Source organism: Thermobia domestica, chromosome 1, assembly GCF_964235325.1.
Source record: "Thermobia domestica chromosome 1, izTheDome1.hap1.1, whole genome shotgun sequence".
Lineage (NCBI taxonomy): Eukaryota > Metazoa > Arthropoda > Insecta > Zygentoma > Lepismatidae > Thermobia > Thermobia domestica.
Genome location: NC_137454.1, coordinates 108594468 through 108608116, shown reverse-complemented (window position 1 = coordinate 108608116; position 13649 = coordinate 108594468). Strand labels below are relative to the sequence as shown.

Genomic DNA, 13649 nt, shown 5'->3' with positions numbered 1-13649 from the left:
TTCCACCAACATCTGCTATTTCACAGAGTACCAGAATATATATGGCGTTGTCTGACTTATAAAAGCATAGTCACATCAAAACTTGTACCAATTGGGTGTGGCAGTAATGTTCTGAATACTGGAAATATTAAAGATGAAATTTGTTTACTAGAGAAGAAACTTGGAAGAACCAATGAAATGGCCTCCAAGTCATAGATTAGGATTTTGGATACAGCAACAATGAGTTTTAAAGTATACTTGCGAACTATATATGAGTGTTTAGCCAACTATTAAGCTTAACCAATTGCTTGTTAACCAGTTGAAATAAATGTCCCTACCTGAAAAAAAGAAGACGACGACAACCTTAGTAGAGATCAAATTAACTTATGGAGTGGATTATATCTACGTTTCTAGGTAAATGTGCGTTGAATAAAGCTACAAGAAGTCCTGGGAATCATCACATACGGGGTGGTTCACAACTGAAAAGAGTACTTCTAGTTTCTGTAAGTACTATGACCCCACCTGTAAAGTTGAATGAATTGGATACTTTCATTATGAAACTGTGTGTTCCGATATGGCTTTCAATAAATGCAATCGATCTACCAAAAATGCTATAAAATCGTAAAATCCTTGCTACGAGGTGAAGAAAGTTCAGAAAAACACATCTTTAGGCACGTTCAGTATTCCAGAAATAAATTTCAATGCTCAGGATTACATCGACCACATGAAGTGGCAAGCATGCAAAATTACGGAACCATCTTTAGCATTTCATCTTTCCAAAAATGATTTACAGAAATGTTTAGGGAATCTTCACTTGTGCTTTCACTAATTTTTTTACTAAATCTCACACTTAACATATTAAAACGTGTGTTAGTCAACGAGGCTTCTTCAGAAGTATTTGATATCTTAGATTGGGATCGATTTATTAGAGCAAGAACTCTTGATGGCTCAATTAAGTGTAGTACTGAAACAAAATCCGAATGCAAACCAACAACTTAAGGAAATAGTGTCCAAATATACGTGGTTGGGATGGACACGCGTGGAAGTCGATATGATGCCAACTCCTACTGGTGAGATCTGGGAGGTTCTGGATAACAATGAAGAGACACGTTTAAAATAAATTACATTAATACACAGTCTCTTTTAATAAATTCTTTCATAGAATTCTTTTACAAATTATCATAAAGGTTTACGTACTTCTCAATTTTAACTGTTATTCCAGGAAATTTACTACTTCTTCTGAAAAATAAAAGACCACACACACTGTAGTGAACATTACTTAATTATCTTCTCAATCTTCTCGGTAGATTTTGAAATTTTCCATAAAAACTGGAAATTTTAAGACCTTTGGGTGGAATTACGATTAAGTACGGAAATTACTTTAAAAAAGCATGAATATTCTACTGGTCAACCCATGACTCCAGTCATCCAGCGCGATTACCTTAAGCAAGCAGACTGCCTCTCAAAGTAGTCAACCTTTTCTATTGAGTTTAAAATCCATCATGACACTTCCAAGTTTTAATACTATTGTAGAAAATGAAGATGGAACCTGAATATTGTCAAAGAAAATCAGTAGTCTAACAGTAGTCAATAAAAATCTTTGACACCTAGCGCTATTCTATCAGACAATTTCCAAAACTTTCAATTTTGTTCGCCCCGCCCTATAACTTCCTATTCACAACCTGTGAATTTTATGACTGAACGACGCATCTAAGAGCGAAAACTTTATAATGTATCTTTTAAGGTAGGATTTTTTAACATACGATTTGTTCTTTCATTTCTGGTACAGGCCATACGTATGCTTTAAGATCAATGGTAGAAACCAAAGTATGCGCGAAATGGAAATAGAAATATTAGTGTGTACTGTGTCGGGTGGGAAGGATTGCGTGCTACAATATAATTTAGAGCTGTGTCGGTGGTAGGTCACTACCAGAAGGGCCACCCCTACCGAATTAGTCTAAATGAAGTAGCCAGACGAAGAATGTTCTGGGAGAAGGCAGCAGTTCTCCAGTAGCCAAGTTGGCGGAAACCATAGTTATTGATACGACAGCTTGGACATTAGTCCCAGTCGTGGTCAGAGTGACTTTAACGGCTGGGATACTGCTCGGTGGAAGGCAACGGGAAACCACCAGTCTATTTTCCCTAGTTTGCTGGCAGCAAAAATAGAACATATGAACAATGGTCTTTCGCAGGTCAAAATGTAGTTCCGGAGGTAAAATAATCCCCCATTCGGATATCCGGGAGGGTAATGGCTTGCGAAGGACTATTGGACGAGAAAGTAATAATGGGGGAAGACAGACAGAGAAAGAAAGACAGGGAAGGTTTAGGATAGGGACATGAAACGTACTACTATGTTACAGGGAGGAAAATTAGAAAATCTTAAAGAAGAAATGAAACAAAATAATTTAGATTTGGTAGGCGTTTGTGAAGTTAGATGGGAAGATAATGGGGTATTGAACAGCGAAGGATATATAATGTTTTACCCAGGTAATGAAGAGGGCGGTCATAATGGTGTCGGAATGATTCTAGTAAAGCGCTTAAAACAGAAGGTAGTGAAAGTAGAATTAATTGATAATAGAGTTATAATATTAAGACTTAAAGGGAAAACAAAGAATCTAGTGGTGATACAGGCATATGCACCGACGACTTCGCATGCAACTGAAGAAGTAGAGGAAAATTAAGAGAAAATAGAAGAAATTATAGATAGGGAGAAGAAGGGTGCATGCATAATTCTAATGGGAGATTTCAATGCAGGTGTAGGAGAAAACAGGAAGGTAGTATCGCAGGCAAATATGGTTTAGGCAAAAGAAATGAAAGGGGAGAGGGACTGTGAATTTTTGTAGACAGAGTTCACTAGTAATTTGGAACACTTGGTTCAATCAGCACAAGATAAGAAGATATACATGGAAATTTCCAATAGATGGCGAAGGATATCAGATGGACTATGTTATGATTCAGGACAGGTATCGGAATAGCTTAAAGAACGCGAAGATCCTTCTCGGGGCTGATATTTTCTCTGATCATAATCTTGTGCTGGCCGAAGTAAATATTCAACTGAAAAATGTAGGCAGAAGAATAGTAGGTAACAAAGTTTTGAATACTGAAAAGCTGAAAAACGAGAAAATAAGAAATCTTTTCGTTGAAAAATTCGAAGAAAATGTTCAAACGAGGAAAAGATAGGCGCAGGTAGTAACGCACGGTGGGAATATATTAAACGTTGCCTACAGCAGGCTACAGAAGAAGCAGTAGGTTACCGCGAATACAAAACTGCTAAGAAACCATTGGTTACAGAGCAAATGTTTCAGAAAATGAGGGAGAGGAAGATGTGGAAACAGGTTGATACAGAAGAGGGCAGAAAGATGTACAGAAAGTTAAATAATGAATTACGAAGAGAAATAGACTGAGCGAGGGAAGAGTTTTACAAAAGAAAATGCGAGGATATAGAAGAATTAGAAAGAGCTGAGAAATATGAGAAAATGTACAAGGAGGTGAAATCTATGGAATTTCGGAGGAAAGAAGGGGTATTATGATGGCAGTAGAAAATAAGAATGGGAAGGTAGTCAGCGAGAGAAATGAGGTCATAGGAAGGTGGACAGAATACGTTGAAGACTATTATGAGAGTAGGGATAGAACGTGTAGCCTAAATGTTGAGGTAGAAAATGAAGTAGGTGAGGATGATAAAGGATTTAGTATTCTTAGGGATGAGTTTGAAAAGGCTATATCCGAGATAAGGAAGGAAATGCAACCGGAATAGATAACTTACCAATCGAATTCATTAAAAATATAAGAGACAAGGGAAAGAAAGAATTGTTTCGACTATGCAATAATATATGAAACAGGAGAATGGCCAAAAGGCATTCTGAAAACGATCATGATACCGATGACCAAGAAATCGAACCCAAAGAGATGTGAGGATTATAGAACTATTAGTCTCATATGCCATGCAGCTAAAATTCTGCTCCGAATACTGAACATAAGAAAGAACAAATAAATATGTTGAGGATGAGCAGTTCGGGTTCAGAAGAGGTAAGGGCACAAGATATGCTATTGGATTATTAAGGGCGATCAGTGAAATATTTATAGAAAAAGGTAAAGAGGTGTATGTTGTATTTATCCATCTAGAAAAGGCTTTTGACCGCGCGAATTGGGAATTGCTGTTGGTAGTTCTAAAGAAGATAGGGTTGGAATGGAAAGATCGAAGACTCATAAGAAACATATACATGAGTCAACAAGTAAGTGTTAGGATAGGCGAATATCTGACGGACGAGAGTGCAATTGGAAGGGGAGTTCGACAAGGATGCTGCCTCTCGCCAACACTATTTAATGTCTATCCATAAGAGATAGTGAAAAAAGAGCCTACATGATGATGATGGCATTTCGGTAGGACGTAGAATGAATAGATGCATAAGATTTGCAGACGATATGGCGCTTCTTGCAGAATCTGAAAAGAAAATCAATAAAATGTTAGAAAAAATGAGAAAGGGCTTGAAGAATATGGGAGGAAAATAAATGTTAATAAGACAAGAGCCATGGTGATCGGAACGAAGGGGTCTGTGTCAATTATAAAAGTAGGACGGGAGAAAATAGAACAGGTGAATAGTTTTCGATATCTGAGTAGTATTCTTAGTAATAACATGAAGTGCGAACGTGAAATAAAAGGAAGAATAGGAATGATGGAAACAGCCTTTAGGAGGAAGAAAAGTTTGTTTTGTGGGACCTTGAATAGAGAGTTGAGAAAATGACTCATAAAATGCTTCGTGTGGAGTGTTGTGCTGTATGGGACGGAAACGTGGACATTAGGTGACGAAAATCGTGTGGAAGCCTTCGAAATGTGAGTGTGGAGAAGAATGGAAAGAATTAATTTGGTCGAGCGGAAAACGAATGAGAGAGTGTTAGAAATAGTGGATGAGAAAAGAACAGTTTTAGATATTATTAGGAAGAGGAAGAGAAACTGGTTGGGACATTATCTAAGAAGAGATTTATCATGAGGGATGTCCTAGAGGGTATGGTGGCGGGAAAGAGAGGGAGGGAGCGAAGGAGACTACAATTAATGGATGATATTACAACAGAAAGATCATACGCAAAGACCAAGAGATTAGCGGAGGACCGTGCAGCATGGAAGCTTCTCAGCTGCGGCATGTGACCTGCCAATAAAGGCAGAATATGTATGATGATGATGAGTAATGCACAGCAGAGAATGGTGGTTTTCAGACTACAGAATCTCCTTAGAAATAAGAAAAGACACAAATTACAGAATGGAGGGAAGGTAAACGATACTTTCCAAGTATTTTATGAAAACTGCATAAGGGTAAAGTTGTTATTTCGATTGTGTAGGTCGTTATCTTTTTAAATCATCAACCGAAGACAAACTAACACAAACCGATGACAAACTAACTTCAGAAAATGATTTGCATTTTCTTTATTCACAAATCTTTTCTGAATTATGCAATGAGTACAATTTATTTGGAAACATTTCTAAGAATTGTTTTCGTATTCAATCTATCAATATTTAATTAACTCTGATATAAGTCACTTATGTAAGAAAGTTCTTTAAGTATTTTATTCTTGTGGGTAAGTTCCATCGGATGATCTCAATTACGACTAGGTGGATTTGTTCATATTCCTTAAATAAATATTTCATTATGAATCTGATGGTACGATGAAAATTATTTCTCCTGAAAAAACTTAAAGGGATCGTTTACTCTAGGGGGGTAATGTTCTCAGAGATTTCTCAAAAATTCCTCAGGTAGTTCTGTCATTTTTTAATAAATATTTCATTAGTTATCTGACAATATGTGCTACTCCTTTATAATAGACAAGAAATAGGATTTTGGGTTACTTTTATTGTTTTCTGAGCATTTTCTTAAACCTACCTAAGGCAGTTTTGTTCGTATGTCATTAAAAAGTTTCATTAAGAATCGTACAATCTGGGTCATTTCTTATGAAAAATTCACAAGAATTTGTTTACTCTAAACGGTGAGTTTTCTTCAAACCAAATTTTCCCATAACGCTTTATAATTTTGTTCGTATTTCAGAAATAAATGTTTCAGTAATAACTGTGGCTTAATATAATTTACTTTAGGTAATTAAAGACAGTAATTTGCCTAAAAATCATGTATAATTTATGTAGAAATGTTTTTATCTTATTATGTAATAGATTATTTCTTTTCAATAAGGCAATCTATCTTTTGTTTTGATATTACGTGAAAAAATCGTGAATGAATGTTAATATTGTAATTTACTTCATAATATATTAATAACTACACTTTTCAGCAACATTACATATCGTAGTATAACAAACGTATAAAGCTATTTCTGTAATACGAGGAAGTTTGCTGTACTATATAGCATAACAATATGATTTACATAAGACCTCGAGTTGTCTTTAAGTATTAAACTAGATCAAACACGATATCGTTTGTTGCCTCTTACTGTATTTTCGTTCGGGTCTATTTTGATAACAAAATGATACTCTTGTTACAATTAACACCATAGTAATAGGTACGGTTTACTCACTTTGAAAGCCAGTTTGGAGCAGTTACCATATACTTTACTCCATCGATACTAGATCGGGTAATGAATCCTAGGATTGCATCTCGAGTCACAAAGCAAGCTTTGCGGATGCTGTTTCTGGCTACAACTTTCACTCTGCAATGATATTTATTCTTCAGTTATTTTGTTATTAACCAGAATATAATTCCTGAAGTTTTAGGGAAGAATTAGAAACAATGTATGTTCCGAAGTAATGTAAGTTATAACTTGGATATTTATGCAATTTTACTCTAATTTTTTGTTGGTATGTATGACAATATGAAAAAATATTAAACTACTAAATATATATATATATATATATATATATATATATATATATATATATATATATATATATATATATATATATATAGAGAGAGAGAGAGAGAGAGAGAGAGAGAGAGAGAATAGAAACAATAAATATAATGTATGATTTCCCATTACAATATAGTATACTACCTGTTCATAAGTACACGTTGAATATTTGTTATAACTTTGTTTTCTCATTTTGATAAAAAAAATAATTTCTTGACTTTGACATCTCTTTTCAGTTACTTTTATACCCTTATTTATCTTAGAGTTCTAGTAAATTTACATATTTTATTCATGATTTTCACTCTTTTCCTCGTGGGTGTGGTAAGTTAATATTAATGTTTAACTTTGCAAGGGCAAACATTAATTAAAGTTCGTTCAGAATGTAACGTCTATATTGGATGGATGAAGGTTATCTACTTGTTTCATAAGATTTTGCTACGAGGGTCATTCGGAAAGTAAAGAACGTTTTGCGCTAGCGCGTGCGCGTGTTCCCCCAACCCCGCTGCCGCTGGGTTATTGACCTGGGCATGCTTTAGCCTCAGTCTGGCACCAGCTGCGATCCGCTACGTTCCATTATTGCTTCGCTGTGCGACTGTAAAATGTGCGATACAATTACTGATCTCGCCAAGTGTGAGGTTCGTAGTGTGATAAGATTTTTGAATGCAAGAAAAGTGTGTCCGATAGAAATTTATAGACAAATCACTGAGGTGTATGGAAATGTAATGAATCAAGCATAAGTTCGTAAGTGGTGCATTATGTTTAATGACGGACGGACGAATGTGCACGATGAGGAACGCTCGGGCCGGCCTTCTGTTGTGACTGACGAACTCAAAGGAAGAATTGAGCGAAAAATTTAAGAGGATAGGCGATTCACTATTGATGGGCTGCACGAATTCTTTCCTGAAATTTCAAGAACTGTGTTGTACGAAATTGTCAGTGGTGAACTTGGTTACAAAACAATTAGTGCAAGGTGAGTGCCTCGACTGTTATCGGAGGAACACAAAACCAAGCGAATGGGAGCCGCATTGACTTTTCTCAGCCGTTACCATAAGGATGGCGATGAACTTTTAAATCGTATTGTTACTGGAGATGAGACGTGGATTTCGCACATCACTCCAGAAACAAAGCGCCAATCCATGGAATGGCACCATTCAAATTCTCCGAAAAAGCCGAAAAAAGCCAAACAAATTTTGAGCACCAGAAAGGTTATGGCTACTGTCTTTTGGGATCGTAAGGGTGTTCTGTTCGTTGACTACATGCAGAGAGGTGAGACCATAAATGCAGCTGCCTACTGTCAGACGGTACGTCGACTTCGCCGCGCGATTCAAAACAAAAGGCGCGGATTGCTGACCAGCGGCGTCATCCTCCTCCACGACAATGCCCGTCCTCACTCCGCGGCATTGACGAGGGACTTGCTTCAGCAGTTTAAGTGGGAAGTTTGGGAGCATCCACCCTATAGTAAAGACATAGCCCTCAGTGACTTCCACCTATTCCCAACGTTGAAAGACTTTTTGGGTGGAAGCCACTACGGCAGTGATGATGAACTTAAGGAAGCTGTTAGTGATTGGTTCAACAGTTTGGCGGCAACTGCGTATGCGGAAGGCATAGAAAAACTTATACCACGGTATTACAAGTGTTTAAATTTACACGACGACTATGTCGAAAAGTAACTTAAGTATCACATAGTATGTAACACACATTTCGCCTTTGTATATCAGTTATTAAAGTGTTTATACAATAACGTTCTTTACTTTCCGAATGGCCCTCGTATTTACGTTTAAATTGTAATAACGAACGAAATAATCCTACAAGTTGTCCTAATAAATTGTCAGAACGAAATAATCCTACAAGCAAACTTCCAACACCATGTCCGACTTGATAAGGTGATCCAACATAAACGTTTCCAGTTTCAGGAAGAGCTTGTTTTTGATAATATTGTCAATATGAATTGTTCATAATAGTTGATGTTGTCGCACTGTTCAAAAATGTAGTTTAATGCATACAGACCCGAAAGTAAATGTCAGTGCCTGTACTGTTTGTTATATCTATTTTTATGTGTTCAAACTGCATCTTTTCTATAAGCACATAATGCTGAGGTTGAAAAATTTATATAGCACTACTTTCAAATATAGTATTTACAGGAGTCATATTTTTGATACGTGATAATGGTGGTACAGTACCTCCAACCAATATGGATTGAATTATATCACAATATACATACATTGAAGATGGAAGTCCTAAATGTAAATTTGCAACCCTTCGTACTTGTTGCATATCCTTTAAATCTACATTTGGATCAAATCTCTACATCTCACTAACACTTGGTGATAATACAACGTCCACATATGTGTCTTTATTAAGAAACCTTATAAAACATGTATTACTTTCACGAATGTAGTAAATATGTAAATTGTGAATTTGTTGTGCGTATTAATTATCTTTATTAACTCTGAAATATCAGTATAATATCGCAGAGGAATAGTTGCAAAATGTTATTCATCCCTGTTTGCAGATTGGTAACAATTTTATTATTTTGTTCATTAATATTTAAAATTTAATGAGGATAATGAATCTCAATAATAGTCACTTCCCACTTTTCACGGAATTCCATTCTTTGATGAAGCTTAGTAGTTTATGATGTTATGGTGTTGTTAAGTAAATATTACATACAGCTATTACTGGAAAGCGTAACTTAAAAATCTCCATCAGGTTAAATTGTATTTCTTGATCCTTTTTAAGGATGATACAGGTATCCAGAAGATATTATTTTCTGTACCCTTTTCTTCTTGTGCATATGAATTTATCTATATAAAATGTTTTTGATAACGTCACAGGTTGTAATTCCTTTCTATGAAATAGTCCATCCAGTGGTTCCTTGTTTAAATCTTCTATTTCATAAACAGGTGGATCTCTAGGTATTATCATCTTCAGTTTAAATATTTACAAAGTCCAGTTTTGCATGTATCTTTTGTCAAATGTATGTTCAATTTTACTAATTCGTACTGTATCACCAATTTTAGGATGTTTTGAGAAATCCGGATTTTTTATTCTTCTTCATTTTATTATCATACCAATTATTCCATACTTGTACTAGATTATTTTGGGCCTAGGTCAAAACTCCCACAGCCAAAACCTACACTCAAGAAATATCAAAACGACCACAAAATCGGTCATAACTCCCACACAAATGGACAATACTCCCACACATGTCACAATCCGCACATAAATAATCAAAACTCCCACACAATCGGACAAATCTCCCACACTTTGAAATGATCCTGGTTGCACGTCTTGTAATATTCACCGGCTGAAAATAATACAAAAAGAAATACAACAGAGTTTAGACTGTTCGTGCATTTTGGAGATTTGTCCACTTGTGTGGAAATTAACACCTATTGTGTGGGCGTTTTGACATTTCGTGAGTGCGAGAGTTTAGGCTGTGGGAGTTTTGTCCATTTGTGTGATGGTTATGACAATTTCTGCGTGTGGGAGTTTTTTTTTTTCATTTATGTGGCAGATTTGTCCATTTATGTGGGATTGCGACTGTCGTTATGCGAGAGAGTTTTGTCCATTTGTATGGGAGTTAGGATCGCTGGGGTTATGATCGCATACTTGTGTGGGAGTTGCCCTGAAGAGGGCCGCCCTCACTCTCATTTTGGTAGATGAGGGTAAGGGTGTCTGAGAGTGACGGTGAGGGAGTCGACTGAGGGTGAAGGTGTCTGAGGGTGAGGGTGTCGATTGAGGGTGAGGGAGGTAAGGGTGAGGGAATCGACTGAGGTGAGATTGGCTGTGGTTGAAGGTGAGGGAATTGATTGAGGGTGAAGGTGAATGACGGTTAGCAAAAATGACCACCGCTAAAATGAATTCCTGAAGGATGATTGTTTTAAAGTTGTTTGTTTGTAAAATGGTTGAAATAGCACTTTCCTGCGAACTTCAAGTAGAGTAGCCACCTAGTTAGCACAGTGACGTAATTGATTCATAAAACATAATCTGGTCCAGTGTAGGAATTGACGAGGAAGGTGAAAGAGATATTTTCAGTGACAAAAATTTAATTCCCTCTCTGAATTACATTGTCACTTTTCCCCCTCTTTAGGATTTTTTCGAGTGGTCATACAGATTGAAAAGATAACGTATTTTATGTAACCAAACAAAAACATAGCATTAATATCTAACTTAAAACAGGTTATAAACATTTCTGCAGTCGTTAGAATCACACACTTTGTTTCTTGGAATAGTTATTTATTCATGCGGAAAACACATTCTTTTTGTCAGAAGCAAACTATAGAGGCTCGAGAGGGGAGGACAGGTCACAAAAATTATGTAATTCTTGGAAAAGTATTCCTTGTAAGACGTGTCAATGTCACAAGTTCTCATAACATTCTTTGTATGATTTACAATTTAATAGTTTGACGTATTTGCTTCTATATGCTTGTTTAGCACTACATATATATATATATATATATATATATATATATATACAGGGGTAAAGTGGATCTGTAAAGGTAAGGGGACTGTAGATAGCAGCATGACGTCACGCCATTTCCCTGCGTATCTCTGGCCATCATTGTAATATTTTAGAAACTCTGGTACATCTTACATATTTTTGGAAGTGGGGGCCGCTATCTCCCCGCACCTTTACCCCTATATATATATTAGGGCGGAGTGAAAAATCACTTTTTTATATATCGAAAACCCAATAGTGAGCAATAGTTGTCAATTGATATTGATAAAATACTGTAAAAATTTCGTTTCTGAAATAAAATATCTTCCGGTGCCGAATCGCCAAAAAAGATTTTTTGTCTGCAGGGTATGCAAACCCGCCGTACACATCACTTTTTTGTGTTTCTACAATAAATGAACAAATTATTACCTATATTTCTTAAGGTAAGCAGTGTATAAAATTGAAGAAATAATTTCTAGATGATTTAGGCAGATTTGGAACCATAAAATAGCCCATTTTAGCAAAAAGTATTGCATATCACATACTGTACTTGTAGTTTCTTATAGGGTTCTAGCATTAAATTAATATGCCGATAAATGTGTTCATTGTTAATTATAATTTTTCCTTCAACACTCTTTTTCCTTTTAAAAATTCTCGTACAACTTTATAGAGTTTAACTTCCTCCCCTGAATAAGAATTCAATTTGGACTAGTCCAATTGATAGTAGCAGTATTTAAAACAACAACGTTAGTATTCGATAACTTTGTTCGAGTGTGGAAGATGATTTTTTCAAGGTAATTTGGCGAGGTTAACATTGCGTTTTAGTGTTTACTTCGTTGTGCGTATTTGGTACGTGTATAAACAGTTTGTTTTTGAACTGTAAATTAAACTTTATGTAATGTGTGTGACATCTGTATTTTATATCAATATTGAAACTCTAACCATGCCGAAGATAAGAACAAGATTAAGAACGACTCACCCCGTGCTTGGACATTCAGCTGAACTTTCAGGTGTGTAGTTGCCCACAAAATGAAATGTAATGAAGCACTATTTTCAATTGGTAGAGCTGGAAAAGTGTGAGAAAGGGTATGATCGATCAATAAAGAAGTCGGCGAGAGACGTTGCTCAATGTCTGAAATCAGTTTAGGGCAAAACTTCCATCCCTACTTTGTCGTTAGAACGTGTAGTTCAGTTTCTACTTGCTTTGCACGGAAAGTATATAAATTTGTTAAATCTGAGAAGAAAACGAAAGCTTCTGCTAGTTTCCAGAAAAAAAATGGATATATTTCAAGAAGATTTCACGAAGTCTTTCGGTATATGTTCCTGTAAGTGTCATGAACTTTCCATGTGCTCGTGTGAATTAAGAAAGAAAATACCGAGGAAGGAGTAGACATTTCTGTAAGAACAGTGAACAACACGAGTAGCCAGAATTGAGTGAGTTGACTTCGAGGAGACTTTCAAACTAATCATACTTACTAAAAGTAAATCACGAGAGACCACCCGATAACATTCTTCTTACACATCACAAACGAGTACTTCTAATGAACACCAGACATTATCGTATGATGGCGATGAGTCAGGTGTTGATGATTACTTTGCAAAACAACAGAATATTATAGAAAAAAGAAGCAAGCTTCAACGACATGTCCTTAGACTTCTCGGTATGTTGGCAGACCGATTTCGAACATCTGATCGTGCAACTGCTTTGATAGCAACAGCTACATTGCAATCTCTTGGAATAATTGATCCACAAAATGCTGGCTAGATGATAGACTTCCCAAAAGTCCGGCGAAAAAGGGAAAATATAGGACAGAAGGAAGTGCTAATAGCCAAAGGAAAGCATCTTAGATGCTTGTACTTTGATGGTATTAAAGATCAAACTCTATGCAGGAAAGAGACTGGAGGTCGCTGGTTTTCAGCAAAGAGATACGCTAATTGTAAAGATGGAGCTAAACACTAGTGGTTAATGAGAATTTCTTCAAGGCACATACCACAAAAGGAGCGACAATTGGTTCAAGAAGTGCGTGATCCAAAATAACTGTTATTTCGCACACCCGGAGAATATATTGTTTTCTATGGTTGACGATGAAAGACTCTACGACAGAACAGAGGCATAGAGAAAGATAGTCAACGTAATGGGAAAAGCTAGGAAAAAGAAGAGCAGATATTATGACAGTAGTATCAGTAGGAAGACGAAACGAGGAAGACCAGCTAAAGAAGACAATGAGTCACATGTAAAAAAATGTATGCTACCAAAGCTCAATTTCAATGCAAACGATTACACAGACCTTATTAATTGGGAATGAGTTGAAGTGAAGCATTCTCCAGCGTTGTCTTCTTTTCCAACAAAGAACTTGAAATCTACAATAATAACCGTGAACAT

The 13649-nt window shown here is 36.2% G+C and overlaps 1 protein-coding gene across 1 annotated transcript in view; it reads right to left on the bottom strand.

Annotated features, from left to right (window-relative positions):
* LOC145688087 (uncharacterized) overlaps positions 1-13649 on the bottom strand; it is a 130000-nt gene that overhangs the window by 58288 nt on the left and 58063 nt on the right. The window contains exon 9 of the mRNA XM_081761822.1: positions 6496-6627. Within this exon, the coding sequence (XP_081617948.1) occupies positions 6496-6627 (132 nt within the window). The remainder of the gene's footprint in view (positions 1-6495; positions 6628-13649) is intronic.